Here is a 15,985-nt window from a genome sequence, read left to right as displayed (position 1 = left end):
CGTATTAATCTTGGCATGCTTTTGCATTTGCATTATAACAATATTGCATATAACTGTATTATTTATTATTTAATAATACAGGAGTATTGTTGTTGTTATTGCATATTAATTAAAACATAAAAAAATATAATATTATTTCATATAATTTTAAAATAATCTATTATTATTATTATTGCTATTATTGCTTTTATTAAAAGAGTAATATTAGTAATAAATATTTATTTGACATTTTGTAACGTTTATTAATGGAGAATGTAATTGGCGTGTGCTCACTGGTGTGTTCACTTTTTACTGCCGCTCTTAGTCTCATCCAATCAGGTTTCAGAGCTGTAACTCTCATGATGTAAGTTGTGGGTCTCAGCCAGCGTTAATTAACGTGGAGATGATTGAAGGCAGAAGCTAACTGATGATAATTGTCAGATTGAGCAGTTATTCCACGTTGTGTTACTGTATTTCACCAGCCAACATCCCTGAATGTGTGTTGTGTTTGTAGGGTAGACTGTGCTTCGTGTGTGAGCATGTGTGTGTGTGTCGGGGGATATTGGTGTGTGTGTGTGTTGAGGATGTGATCTGGGCACTGATGTGGACTCCTGCGGCTCATGTTTCATCCATTCTTGTGTCTGTGTGTGTGTGTGTGTTCAAGATGGTTTTCAGGGATGTTTCAGCTTGGACTGAGTGAATAATATCATCTAGTTTGAAGCCTTCTAAACATATTCAATATATAAAATGCTTTTCAAAAGGTTTGAGTCCGTACAGTGTTTTTGAAAAGTCTCTTCTGCTCACCAAGACTGCATTTATTTGATGAAAATACAGTAAAATTGTGAAATATCATTATAATTTAAAATAACTGTTTTTTATTGTAATATATTGTAAAGTGTAATGTATTCCTGTGATGCACAGCTGAATTTCCAGCATCATTCCTCCAGTCTTCAGTGTCACATGATCTTCAGAAATCAGAATAATATACTGATTAACTGCTCAAGAAACATTTCTGATTATTATCAATGTTGAAAACAGTTGTGCTGCTTCAGAACTTGTGAAACATTTCTTTTCTTCACGATTCATTGATGAATAGAAAGCATTTTTTTTTTAAATAGAAATCTTTTGTAACATTATAAATTTCTTTAATATCACTTGTGGTCAATTTATTGTGCCATTGCTGAATAAAAAATGTCTGTAAAAAAACTGTCCAAATTTATGGACCGTAGTGTATCTTAAATTTTTTTCTACCCTAAACAAGATCATTAAAATGCAGTAAAAATCAAGGATTATATCACAAGATTGATCAGGCCCCAATTACAAATCTTACCTCAGTTATTGCATAATTGTCTGTTATATTTACCTTAAAATTATTTTATCCTATTTTTCATTTTAGTTTGGCGTTTGCATTATATTGCATTAGTAACAGCAAGCCTCCACAAGTGTCTATGTTTGCGGTTGCCAGATTTCAAATCTTGAAAAATTCCCTAAACTAATTATTCCTAAATTTTCAGCCAAATGGTTTACTTGATGTTCTTAATGTTTTTTTATATGCATCATCACACAACTAACAAATTTGCTTTATTTTTATATGATGACCAGCAAAACCACTGAGCATTTTGTGAATGTTCAATTTGCCGCTCAGCTCTTGTTTCTGGTCTTTGTGCAGGTGTTTTGATTTAACTGTGTGTGTGTGTGTGTGTGTGTGCTTCCACCTTATCTGAGGTACTGCTCTTCTTCAGAGGCCTATAAATCGTGTCTCAGAAGCGGTGACAGGACTATGACTGTGGAAATGTCTGCTCGTGTTTCGCAGCACCAGAGCTCCCTCCAGATGGATCAGCGTTCGAGGCTTTCTCCGAGTGCTATAAAAGTATATCACCCATAGCAGAGCCCTTGTTTAAAAACGCCTCGGAGTGCTGTCAGCGCCGCGCTCATGTGAACCCGTCTCGCCTCCTTTTACTGTCTAATGACAGCTACAAATTCTCTCTGAATTGCATTTCCTAAACACAGACCCCCATAAACCCCCTCTGCATTCGGTGTGCTCATCTTCTGCTTTTCTGGTTTTGCCGCAGCGCCCCACATGTGAGCACACACACACACACACGGAGGAAGTGTTGGCAGGGTGTGCTGGGATTAATTTAGTCTCTGTGTGTCCCGTGAGACTCGATCACAGGTCCCGGCGCTGCTTTGTTCTGCCTGTCATATTAACACCTGTGCCAGCCTGCGGTTCTCCAACAGGAAGTGACTAAAAATCACTGTTTCCCGGAGGTGAAGCCGCTTGGTATTTGCACTTGTGTAATTGACTTGCCGAAGGCTGTACCTCTGTAACAAGACTTGAATAATTCCTGCGAAAGATGGAAACAGTCTGTTCTGACAGCGTGATGATTATAAACATGTTTTTTGCCCGCTCTTTAAATCAGCCTTAAGTAGGAACTAAACTCATTAAATCAGCATGAAAAATATTTACTTTGTTAAAGGATTTGTTCCCTTCCTGAATACAAATTTCCTGGTAATTTACTCATATGAGATGTTATTGTCTTTCTTAATTCAGTCACAAAGAAATGATGGTTTTTCAGAAAAACCTTCCAGGATTTTTCTCCATTTAATGGACTTCCGTGGGGACCAACGGGCTGAAGGTCCAAATCGCAGTTTCAGTGCAGCTTCAAAGAGTTCAACACCATCCCAGCCGAGGAATAAGGCTCTTATCTAGTGAAAAAAGTTGTCCTGCATTACCTGTTTGAACTGGAGCACACAGATGAAGAGCTAACCGCGTGTGACCTTTCTAATGGGATTCCATAATGCATGAAGTCCAGCTAGTTCAAGATGTGCATTTGTGGTTGAAAAGTATATTAAATTTCAATTTTTTGTAGGAAATGGCTGATGGTTTCACTGGATAAGAGCCTTATTCCTCGGATGGGATGGTGGGACTGTGATTTGGACCTTCAGCCCCTTGGTCCCCATTGAAGTCCATTGTATGGAGAAAAATCCTGGAATGTTTTCCTTAGAAACCTCAATTTGTTTGCAACTGAAAACAGTGCATTGCATTCAATGCATGCATTTCATAAGCTCATGCATCGAAAACCATGTCCGCATGCTCTACTTCTTGAGCTACACGAATGAATGCTTGCAGCAGTAATCACAAATTGATTTGAAAAGGGACGGCCACTATTGAGATGCTCTGCAAGGTGAGTCTGACCTTCATCCTGCACGCCCTGCTCAAAATCCCACTTTTCCCAATGCAAACCATTTTTAAAGGACAAAATCACATGCTGTCCTGAGTTGCACTGAATGTGCTTTGACCTGTCCTTGTTGGAGAATGGCTGAATGGTTTAGCCAAAATTTAAGCGCTGTTTTCTCAGAAAGCCTCTCGCCGTGATCAGAGCCACGTTCTGTGTGTCTTCAGCAGCCCGTGACGGCCAGCTCTCGCCAGCATGCTGTTCCTGCGGCATTCCCTTTGTGTTCACAAGCCTTTCTGCTCGTGCACACTCTCACACACGTGTGCGCTTGCCAGCGTTTTATGCTCGAAAAGATTGAAATCCCCTGGAGAGGCCAGTGTCAATAGCCGCAATTATGGCACTCAACAAATGGCAAACATCTTTGTCCCTTTAGATTCATCTGCAGGTGCTGTAAAGCTGAGGTGTGTGAAAAATCACCTTTCTGAAGTGATCTGAGATCACCATCCAGAGCCTTTTTAACATGCATGGTGCTGCGAATCAATCTGCATGGGACTTTCTTGCTATTCATTTTTCATATCACCAGCAAAGCTTAATGACTATCCTAGGACAACATGATAAAACAGGTTAGCAAAGTGTGTATTAAAACATGCTAGTAACATTGTTAAAACGTTAGCAACATGTAAAGTCAAGGTAGCAATATGCTTAAACATGTTAACAACATGCTAATAATGATAGAAAACTGTCTAGCAACATGGTAATGATAGAAGAATGTTAATAATGCGTTAATCATGCTAACAACATGCTAAAACATTCTTGCAACAAGTAAATTATCTTCAAAAAATGCAAAAGAATAAATCTAAAATGTTTAATAAATAATCAAAAAATGGATACAACATGTTAATCATGCTAACAACATGGTAATTGTGCTAAATAAATGTTAGCAAACATGTTAATCATGCTAGAAACACATTAGCAACATACTAATCATGGTATAATATTGCTAACAACACTGTAATTGTGTTGCGAAAACATGTTAGCAACATGCTAATCATGTTAAAAATTGGTTAGCAACATGGTAACGATGGAACCAAGCTAATAATGTGTTAATCATGCTAGAAACATGCTAAATATTCTAGAAATATGCTTGCAACGTTAATAAAAAAATGCTGACAACATGCTAATCATGCTAACAAGATGGCAATTGTGTTAGAAAACATGTTAGCCTCATGCTAGAAAAATGCTAGCAGACATGTTAATCATGCTAGAAACATTAGCAACATGTTAATCATGATGGAAACTTGCTAAAAACACTGTAATTGTGTTAGAAACATGTTAGCAACATGCTTATCATGTTAAAAACTGGCTAGCAACATGGTAATGATAGAAACATGTTAATCGTGCTAGAAACATGCTTGCAAATATTCTAATCATGTTAGAAACATATTATCAACATGCTAAAAACACTGTTATTGTAATATTTTTATAACAATGGAATGCATATGCCACCTAAATTTCATAACTTCAATACATCAGCTTTACATCAGCTAAAAGGATTTATTTGAAGCTTCCACCTAAACAATAAAGAAAACAGTTACAATTTAAGAAATTAAGGAAAGCGCTAAATTACAATATCAAATATGTAAATATAAATGACCGCATCAAATGAAATACAACATATATCAAAAAAAACCAAAATAATGTACTCCAAAAACAAACACAAAAAGCGTCAAAAAATAAAACAAAACAATGCACAATCACAAGGCAGCACTATAAATTAACCTTTATACATCTTTTAAAATGCTTTTTTATTAACAAATGTTATTTTATTTTTATTTATTTTTTGCTAGATGCGATAAACCATTCCATAACTTTATACTCCCAAATCTTATTGAGTACTGATCTCTACAAGTGAGAATTTTAGGAAGATGAAAAAAGAAACATAGTACACATTTAGTATTATGTATTTTTATAATATATAATGTAAATATGTTTTTTTTTTTTTGCATAAATTGAAGGCAGCACAACTATCTATTATTTTTATTTTATTTATTTTATTTGAATACTAAGCCAAATTTAAATATATATTTCCATAACATTAATGTGATATCGTGGGGTAATTGTGTTATTGTCATTTTTCAATGCACAAAAAAACTAAATAAATGAATAAATAAAAAGTTAATTGTAATAACCAATGAATCAAACATGTTTTACACAAGCTCGTTTACCTAAAAGTCAGGTGAATTCTGAAATCCTTTGTATAATGCCATTGATCTCATATTGGTCTTTCAGGACTTGCAAACCTTAAGCACTTTAATCTGAATTTGTTGAAGTTCACTGGTGGTTTTGTCACTAGTTGAGTCTCAGGCTAAAGCGTGTAAAGCAGCGTCTCATCAGGTGTCAGGATAGATTCGAGTCGTTCATGAACACACGTGCTGAAGCAGATTCTCTGTTGCTAAAGCTAAAGTTTTGCTGTGCGCTGCAGAGTATTTCTCTCTTTATTTCCACGAGGTGTTCGGCTTCGCCCACTCTTCAGCTCAGAGCACCTTGATTAAGTCTCAACAGCTGACCTTCTTTTTTTTACAGCTACACTTTACTCCAGCCAGGATTTCTCTTGGGAAGAACCCAACTCTTGATTTTATTTTTATGAAACTTTAGTGAACAGTGTGCTGTGTTGAGGGAGCTTCTAGCTGTTGTGTCCCATATCTGTTTGACAAGGGCTGGATGATCAAATATTGGCAAAAATTGTGAAAAACAATTACATATATTCTGCTAGCATCTTAAATTATATATATTTATATATGTTGCATAAAAGCAGTCTTAAGTCTCTGGGGTATATTTCTAACAATAGCCAAAAAAACATTGTATAGGTCAAAATTATAGTTTTTTCTTTAATGCCAAAAATCGTAAGGATATTAAGTAAAGATCATGTTCCATGAACATATTTCATAAATCTCCTACCGTAAATATATCAAAACTTAATTTTTGATTAGTAATATGCATTGCTAAGAATTCATTTTGACAACTTTAAAGATGATTTTCTCAGTATTTCGATTTTTTTTTTGCATCCTCAAATAGTTGCATCTCAGCCAAATATTGTCAGATCATAACAAACATTACATCAATGGAAAGATGATTTATTCAGCTTCATATGATGTATACAACTCAATTACACTTAAGACTGGTTTTGGGTTCCATGGTCACTTATATACTTATATGCACATACAAAATTGATAAACTATTCATAGTTAATATTGTCTGATTGGTTGTTGTCTTCTGCTTTCTCAGCGAAACCTCTTAATGGAAAGCACCAGCCCTTTCCTTCTGCTCTTGTTAAGTTCTGCACTTCCTCCTCATTAATGATTGATCAGAGGGAGGACGTTGTGCTGTAGCTGGTGACAGAGATTAAAGCGCTTCATTTTGAGAGGCGTTCGAGGGTGTTCAAAGACGGAAGCATTGCTCTTTAGAAGGTGCTGTTAATGTGAGCTAATGCTGTCTGGGTTACAAGTGCCACCTCACAGCCATTTCACTTATTCTTAGCTCCTTTAGACCACAGTCGTTCACCACAGATTCTAGAAAACACTCCGATTTTAAATCCCAAAATATTGAAATTGGAAATGTGTCAAATTTTGGTTATTTCGGTCATATTTAGGTCTGTTGCAGTTGATTGTGGTTATTTGATCCAAACCTAACTATTTAAGATAAGTGTGAAGGTGAAATTTTGAAATCACATCCAAATAAGGGAAATTTAAGCACCATTAAATACACAATATTGTAATTGTGTTGCATTTAATAAATAATATATTATGTAATATGATTTATGATATTAATAGCATTATTCATAGCATTAGAGTAAATCATACAGGTCTATTTTATTATATTTTTTTATTATTATCTTACAATTCCGAGTAAAAAATAACATGTTAAGCTTACAATGCAAGTAACAAAATTAAATAGTTACAATTAAATTAATCGTTAGCACCAGTTCATGATTCTAATATTGTTTATTAAAATATCAATAATTATTTAAATACTATTAATTTTCACAGTGTTAAAGTAATATGCATTGCTAAGAATTAATTTGGACAGCTTTAAAGGTGATTATCTCCGTATTTCGATTTTTTTTGCACCCTCAGATTCCAGATTTTCAACCAAATATTGTCCGATCATAACAAACCATACATCAATGGTTTAACAAGCCATGACAAGCTTATTTATTCAGCTTCCAGATGATGTATAACTCTCAGTTACGACTTATGACTGGGTATTTTACGCCTTAAGTAAAATGAAGAAAACACACTTAAATTGTTAACTGCACGAATCTTAAACCCACTGATATCCTTCTGTAGTGATTTGGCACCTGTTATGGCGTCCCTCAGACGTATGGTCATGGATTGGCCGGCCCTGCGGCGTGTGGAGGACATGTGACGGGTGTAATGTGAGATTAGACGCTCTCAGCTGCTGGAGGAGTGTGAAAGCGTTCTCCCAGCAGCTGGTGAGGGTCAGATCTGTCAAATATTCACCTGGTCTCGGTGTCAGACGGGCAGCTCTCACGCTCCTGCATATGTGCTTCCTGTACGTGGAATTAAACACAGTCACAGGAAAAATAAAACAAGCGTTACATGAGGAGTTAGACTCCGCGGTTTAACTGTCATCGCGGTTTTTACTGGTTTGGCTGATGGAAATGTTTCAATGCACACACAATTGTTTTGAATCGTTCTTTATAGCATTTCTTAAATGCTGTCATTCTGTCTGACACTGACTGAGGGATTACATGAGACACAATATGGATTTCGGTAAGTTATACTCTTTCTTTTAACAAACCTTCGGATGTTCATTCATGTTTATTTCATGCTGTAACTAGTAGTAAAGCACTCCACATCAAAACGGCATTAAACGTAAAATGAACAGAATTTGAAATCTGAGACTTTGTTTCATATCAGAAGTAACAATGTACTGGATGTTCCCTTCATTATCTGACAGGCTTCACTAATCGATTCTTGGGATTTGTGAATCAATACCGTTACATAAAAAACGACTAAATTCAAAAAATCCTTTTTTTTTTTTTTACCCAGCTCTAATAATTATATTGTTTCATCTACCTCATTCAACTTGATCTATATTTTCTTCTGTCTACATTATCCTTCTGTGTTTTTATTTATTTATCTGGAATAAGATTGACAATTTGAAGGTTATAATAATTTCTCAATGGAGAGAATAATTGCAATTCATTTTTTTAATAAATGGACTAATCATCTTATTAGTAAAAGCACTGGCTTGTTTTGTTGCATTCTTATAAGCTAAACCAATTTTTGCATTAGTTTTTACAAAATAGTTTTTTGGTGTAAGTTTTGAGGCAGAGAAGCAACATTCATAACGCCGTTGTCAGGGTTTATTGCTCATTTTCTGTAGTTTAACCTTCTGTAGTTACCCTGATGTTAAGCATGAAATCACTGGTGAATACAGGTTTCATTTGCTGTGTTTGGTGGCGACAGAGATTGGGAAATGAAAACGCCTGGTGGCCTGAACATTTGTGTCATTGTCTTGAGCTGTGTGCACTGGTGTCAGTGGGAAGAGCCTCTGTTTCCAGCTTCTCTGAGCTCATAACAGATAATCCCCCTCAAATCATCCAGCACGCAGACTCCCCCAATCCTCCCTCCGTGTTATTTCACCCGCTTCTCCAGCCCTCGGGCTTGTGCTTCAATGTGCCACTTCGCTTTTTTCCCTTCTTTAAAAAACCCAGCATTCTATTAATTTATCAATGTTTCATTGGGTTTGATCCTCTGTCCCAGGGTTTAGAAAATAATCTGAGAGCGTGTCTACCTTTACATGCTTGCTGTGTACACTCCCAAAAACCTCTGTTAAAGTCAGCATGAAATCTAAATAGAACCATTTCATTTTTAATCCACAATCCTGGTCTTCTTGAACGAATTTGTGTCATTGCTTGTTATTTTAAAGACACACTCTTAAATATCCTGGTTGTTTCAAACAAACTTTGGGTCAAATATTGAGTAACTCAACAAATTTTTTTGCTTACATTTTTAACCCAAAAATTGATTAGTCCATATTTGACCCAAAGATGGGTTGAAACAACCCAGCATTTTTGACAGGTTTTTCTATAGCTTCAACTCAACTCAAAGGTCATGGGTTCAATTCCTAGTGAACGCAGGAACATGTGTACTGTAACGTCACTTACCTCCTTTAATAAAAGCATCTGCCAAACACAAATAGAAATATTAATGTGAAACCGCATTAATAAATATTTTTTAAATGAATTGTTCACCTACAAATGACAATTGAGTCATTTCAGTTTTATTTGTCTTAATTTAGTTGCAAGCCAGTGTTATTTTAGAAATGTTTCTAAACTATAAGATTGTTAATATGTTTTATTTTATTAATATATTAAATTAGCTTTTATTTGTGCATTTTCAGTTTTAGATTTCAGTTTTTTATTATTTTCCTTTTTTTTACTATTACTATTTTTATTTCAGTTCTAGTTGTATTTTAATTTTAGTTTTTTTCATTATTTCCAGTATGCAATTTTTGTGCCTCATCCTTCAGTCAGTTTTTTTTTCACTTTAAATAGATCAGCTTTGCTTTAGTTAACAATAAAAAAAAAAAAAAAAAAAACTTTTTGTTGTAACACTTTATTTTAAAGACCAGGTTTCACTATTAACTAGTTTCTTATTCGCATGCATATTGCTCATTTACTATTATGTAAAGCACATATTAATGCTTTATTCTGCGTGACCATATTTTACACATACATAAACTTAACAACTGACTAACTATTAATAAGCAGCATATAAGATGTTTATTCAGTGAAAACTCGTAGTTAATAGTGAATATCTGTTCCCTAATCCAAAGTAATACCATTTAAGTTAATGAAAATAACTCTATTGTAAAACTGTATGCTGTTATATTTTGCATTCAAATTTGTATTTATTTTATGCAGCTCTTTTCCTTTTTGTGTGAGAAACTGAAATTAGATCTAGGATGATCTTGTTCTCCACTGCAGCTTTCAAATCTAATTCTCCATTCGGCAAATTCACACTGTCACAACACATGCCGAAAACCAATATTGTTTGCCTTTCCATATGCTTTTCCTGGAGTTGTAATTCAGATGCTAATGCCATTTCAGAGCTTTAGTGCATGGGAAGATTTCTAGGTGAATCAATAAGATCTCAAGCTCATTCTGTGTAAAGTCGAGGAGTCTTGTAAGTGTCCTTACTGCGGTCCGATCGCATTGGTCCAGAGCGGTCATAAGAGTCTCATTCTAAGCATATGTTGCCCGTATCGTAGTGTCTATAGCTGTTTGCGTTCTCAGGCACTGCGCCAGCTCGCTGCATGTTACCAGAAACTGAAGTGTCCCGAAATAGCCAGACCTCAATCAAAGCAGCAGATTTAATCTTCCTGAGGAACACGCTCTCAAAGCCACATATCAAACAGCCATGGATCTTAAAGCTATTTGCCCAATTAAGGAAGGTACTTCTTAAATCCCACTACCTAGAACCTTGAACTCCTAGCTCTTTTCATCCGTTCCTCCGTATATGAAGGAGGAGGTCTAAAAATAAACTCTTTTTTAATACTTTCAGGGATACAAATTCTCCCTTTGATTTTTTTGAAGTACACTGCGTCTCCTTTGAGACGGCATTAGGAAGGCTTTCTTGGCAGGGCTCGGCGGTGTACATGAAATTCATCCAAATTACTAAACATCCCGTTTCTTTTTCCCTCTCATTTTTCAGAAGACGCAGAAAATATTGGCGATGGCAAGAGCGAGGAGTTTAAGGAAAGTGAGCAGAAGAGGATTTTGGAACTGCTTGAGAATCCAGTTGGAGCTCGGCGTGGGTTTTCTTCAGCACTTTTTCTGTGATGATTCCTGGATTGATGAACAGTCCTCCTCCTGTCCTGACTGGACCAGAACAATCTGATGCTGGAACATTTGTGTGTCTGATTGTATCCCAACAGATTGGATCTAGATATTGCATCTGTTGATTTCAAACATATTTTGTTCATGTTTATTGTTGTTTTTATTTTTTAAGCCAAATGTTTTGTCAAAACATCTCTTTTAATTAAAGTTTGTGCTTTTCTTTTTTTGTGTGTGTCGTTCTTTTCACCTTCCACAAGACTTAATGTCTCGTTAGACCAATTTATACAGTAAACAACTCTTGTGCTCAAACATAATTTAGGAAGTTGTTGCATTTATGTAGACAGCTGATTGTGACTTTTCCATCTTTTCAGCATTGTCTTTCTCATCTCATTATACAGATCCCTTTATATGAATCCTGGGTCCAAAATTAACTTTCTAAACCTACTAATGGCTGGTGGATTTTACTTTGTTACTTTTTTGTATTTATTTTTGCCTATAGCTGCTTCTCCCTGGAATACGTGTCAAACATTGGACGCTATTGTGTTACTGGAAGCGTTATGCGTTTGCCATTCTCAGTTTCTGTTTCTGTTATTTTGGTTTCAATGGGAAATGTCAACACATGGAGTTTTGGAGGCGTATTTGGAGTATTTCGGAGTTCTCAATAAGCTAAACCATAGATCTGAAAGTAAACTCAGGGTTCCCTCATTTGACCAATAAAAGTACATTGTTTTTAAGGACCTTGGTTGTGATTACTAGACCTGTATTTATAAAGGTATAAATGCTGTTTGTTCTGTTGAAGAAGTTATTCTAAACAGATGTTGGTCCCAATTGACTTCCATAGCATAAAAATATGCAATGTTTTTAAACAAAGTATTAGTTGGTTCAGATTTCCATGATGATTTGCTCTGGTTTGGAAAAAACTGTTTTAGATTTCGTAATACTTCCGGTTTTTCATTGATGTGTGTATATATACACACATACATTTTGTTTGCAATTGTTGAGAGTTAATTTCTTACTCTAGCTTTGATCTTTCTCTTTCTTTCAGAGGATAGGGCTGCTGTGATTCTAATGGCCATTAATGAGATGTTTGTCCAGTGGCGATGAGCCAGAGAATCCCAATCCCTTGCTAATAGCAGGCCTGCTGAGCTATAGCCAGAAAATGCTACAACTCTCTCGTTTTCTAACTTCTCTTACATCTGCTTGTTAATTTACAATCGCTGCTTCCCCTTTTCCCGTGGGCTTAGGCTATGTATTGCCACGGCCAGGGAACGTTCTGCCGTATAGAGACAGTTTGCTTACTAAGCTCTCCTTTAGTACGGACAGAGTCTTTAGCTGAAGGTTGAGAATAATTGTTAAAGCTCTAGAGCCAAATTGAATCAATCCAGCGGAGTTCTTCGGCAGGGCGAACGGGGGGCCATTACACTGGATTTATGCTCACTGTAGGGCCAGCACTTTAAAACAGACATTATGTTGGGAAATTATTATTGTAGTAACAAAAACATCACTGTGTGGCTCTGGGCCTTGATGAATCGTCTTCATTTGACGAGTAGAGAAAGGCGGTGCTGTACTTTTTCAGCTAATTAAGTGCCGCAGTCTCATTACAGCTTGCACTTTATCAGACATCGACACCTCGAGTCCCCTTTGGTCATCGTCCACCGCAGACCGGCTCCGAAACCCTGGCATGCACCTCGAGAGGCTAGACGCATCTCCTCATTTCCCGCCCCGTCGTCGTCTTCGAGCGATAACTTCCTGTCCTTTAGCCTCGGGACAAGTGCACCGGAGTCATTATCTCACTGACTCTTTCTCCGCACGTTCTCTTTTGTTTATCCATCGGCCTCGTCCTCAGAGGAGCTCCACTTTCCCGCTCCCGGCTAATGCTCCTGGCATATTAAATATCCTCTGGCTGTCCTTTCCGTGCTTCTGTTGGCGTAGCACGGCTTTATTTGTTAGATCTCTGTATTTCCCTGCGTCTCTGGAGGTCAGGGATTGCTGCAAGTTCTCGACGTTACCAGGGAGATGGTTTGCAGAAAGAGGGAGGCATAAATACTGTAGAGGAATGCTGACAATTGGAGGAGGTGATGTGCGACAGTTACCCATCTGTTGAATTGCACATTATGATGAATTGTGTGTGCCTAGAACATTATTGATGCCCTCTGCCAATGCATCAGACTTGAAATGCAAATGAGCGGTAACTACAGAACGGGGCGCGCGCCTGGCTCGCTTCAAGGACACGCTCATTACCGCAGCGATTCTTGTTCGGTAGTGAATGCCAATCACTCTCGTCTCTGGTTTGTCGTGGCGGGGTCGGAGGCCTCCGCGGCTCACGCAGAGCAACATCTGCTTCCACCCTCACTCTGAAATCACCTGCATAAAACTCAGGATCGTTATTTGCATTTTCAATTGACGGGAAGGGCAGGTATCCCAGCACGCATCTCTTATCAGTGATTATGACACTGGCGCGCTAACGGTGATTCAACAGCAATTTCACAGCCCAGAGAGCTCGGAATAATTGTCTTTTTCCGAGTGATTGAGTTGAGCTCTGCGAAAGCTGATTTCCACCTTCTCGCATCGGCTAAATTGATACAAACCTGTGGCGGGAACATTCTTTTACACCCCCTTTATGATCCTAGTATTGTGTGGGTCACAGGAAATGGCTGAAACGTGGTTATTCATTCTGTAGGTCATTCCCTGAGCATTTATCTCACAAAAAACATGTAAACTTATTTTAATTCTAACAAAAAGCTATCAGTGTGCATAATTGTATTTTTTGGTACTGTATACTGAATACTGTATTTATAGGCTATGCAATTGTTTTTAAACTGTAGCCTACTTATAAAGCACTTTAAAGAGTGCAATGTTATTTTTTTATGCTTCCATCATAATAATATCTAGGGTCTGTTTTTAAGATAATGTCATGAATTGTGAAAGGCATGAAAACCAGTGCCCTTTTTAGCCACATGCTACTGTCAAACGACTCTAGGTTTAAATGTCATATGTACGTTTTGTTTTTCCTCATGAAAAGAAAAGGAATAAATAAATAAAAAAACATTATCATTGTGCATTTTAAACTTAGTAAAAGTTTAGTAGCTACTACTAAATATGTATTAAGTATTTATGTGTTTAAACAGCCTTCAAATAATTTTATGTGTATATATATGTATATATATATATATATATATATAATTTAATCAACGTAATTACACGACTTGTTGAAGTTAATATGCAGCATATTAAGTGGCATAACTGAAAAATAGATGCAGATTAAAATTTGTCCCAGTATCTAAATAAATCAGACTACCACTAAACATAATGAAGTTATTTAAAAACAATTTCATAAACTAATGTGTAACATGTTCATCATTCCATATTGGATATTGTTTCACACCAGGGGTGGTTCTAGGGTGAGTGGAGATCCAGGGCTTAGCCCAGAAAAAAAAACATGTATGTGACTTTATTTTAATAAATGAGAAAGATTTAGCTTGTTTAAAATATACAAAAAAACAAATTTAAAACATTTTATATAAAGTATTGAGGAAAATACATTTGCTTTTTGCAAACAAAAATTAAGAATTGCAAAACAAATGAAATAGCACAAATCAATGATTCTGCGATAAATATTTTCCATGGTCATATCTATAAATTTATTTGCAGCGCTGCTTTTATTTTGCGTGTCAGTCTAGTTTGAGCTTGCGATACCATTTTTCCTTTGCGCTTCATTTTTCTTCACGTCTCTCTTTGTGGCACTGTTTTGACGTGGGGGCGGAGTCAAGGGACGGGGGCGTGTACAGCATGCCTCCATGGAAGTGACGTCATCGGCCCGAGACGCAACTCACTGATCCAGGTCCTGTCATGATGAGCAGAGACTTTCGAGTGGATCTTTTATTTTTATTCAGTAGCATTAAAACATTCATGTTTTCCTTTTATTTACTTTATTAACAAATGTATGTGTATTAGCAGCGTTTTCTCAAGTTAAAGTTGTTAACATGAACATCTGCTGTTTCTCTTGATGTGCACACTTTTATAGCATTATGTGTATTGGGATCGCAAATCATTTGAGTCAGTTCGGAGCGGGATCGCGAATCATTTGAGTCAGTTTGGGAGTTAAAAGCGGGTTCGCAAATCATTTGAGTCAATTTGGGGATCGCGAATCATTTGAAACAGTTCGGGAGTTCGTAGCGGGATCGCGAATCATTTTAGTCAATTTGGGATCGCGAATCATTTGAATAAGTTCGGGAGTTCGTAGCGGGATCGCGAATCATTTGAGTCAGTTTGTGGATGGCGAATCATTTGAAGCAGTTCGGGAGTTCGTAGCGGGATCGCGAATCATTTGAGTCATCTCACTCCAATTTGGGAGTTGGAGCGGGATTGCGAATCATTTGAGTCAGTTCGGGAGTTCGTAGCGGGATCGCGAATCATTTGAGTCAGTTTGGGTTTCGCAAATCATAGCTGTATATGGATAGGCGTTTTTAACTGATTTAGTAGCTAGTTCTTATTACGTTTTCCACGCTTTTTTAGGTTTGAAATGTGAACTCGTATTTTTTGTTTTAATGATGTGCCTTTTAACAGTATCAAGTATATTTAAAAAAGTAAACAAATCGTGCCTAAAAAGTGCAAGCATCTAGGCTAATGTAAAATCACATGAAGAATTCATATTAGTGTGTGTGTGCATTTTGAGTGCGTTCTTTCACTGCATTAATGGGAGTATTCAAATGCATTTATGAATGCATGTGAATGATCACAAAATTCAAGATATGAACCCTTTGTGCCAAAAGGGTTCTTTTTTTGTCATTATAGAACCTTTTTAGCATGAAAGGTTCTTTGGAGTTGAGTAAAGAACCATATGGTTCTATATAGAACCCCATGATCCCTTTTTTCTAAGAGTTTGTTCTTTATCAAATATTCAGTAGTAAGCACCAGTTTTGCGCTGGTCATAAATACGAAAAAATCTTGTTATGCTTCTGCT

General features: G+C 36.6%; 1 protein-coding gene across 1 annotated transcript in view; it reads left to right on the top strand.

Annotated features, from left to right (window-relative positions):
* Nucleotides 1–11,246, top strand: part of LOC127944172 (beta-catenin-like protein 1) — a 30,054-nt gene extending 18,808 nt beyond the window's left edge. The window contains exon 5 of the mRNA XM_052539987.1: nt 10,898–11,246. Coding sequence (XP_052395947.1) covers nt 10,898–11,025 — 128 coding nt within the window. The 3' untranslated portion in view covers nt 11,026–11,246. The remainder of the gene's footprint in view (nt 1–10,897) is intronic.
* The last annotated feature ends 4,739 nt before the right edge of the window (nt 11,247–15,985 follow it).

This window comes from Carassius gibelio, chromosome A23 (assembly GCF_023724105.1).
Source record: "Carassius gibelio isolate Cgi1373 ecotype wild population from Czech Republic chromosome A23, carGib1.2-hapl.c, whole genome shotgun sequence".
NCBI classification, from domain to species: domain Eukaryota; kingdom Metazoa; phylum Chordata; class Actinopteri; order Cypriniformes; family Cyprinidae; genus Carassius; species Carassius gibelio.
The sequence above is the reverse complement of the archived record's forward strand: the minus strand, read 5'-3'. Positions and strand labels throughout refer to the sequence as shown.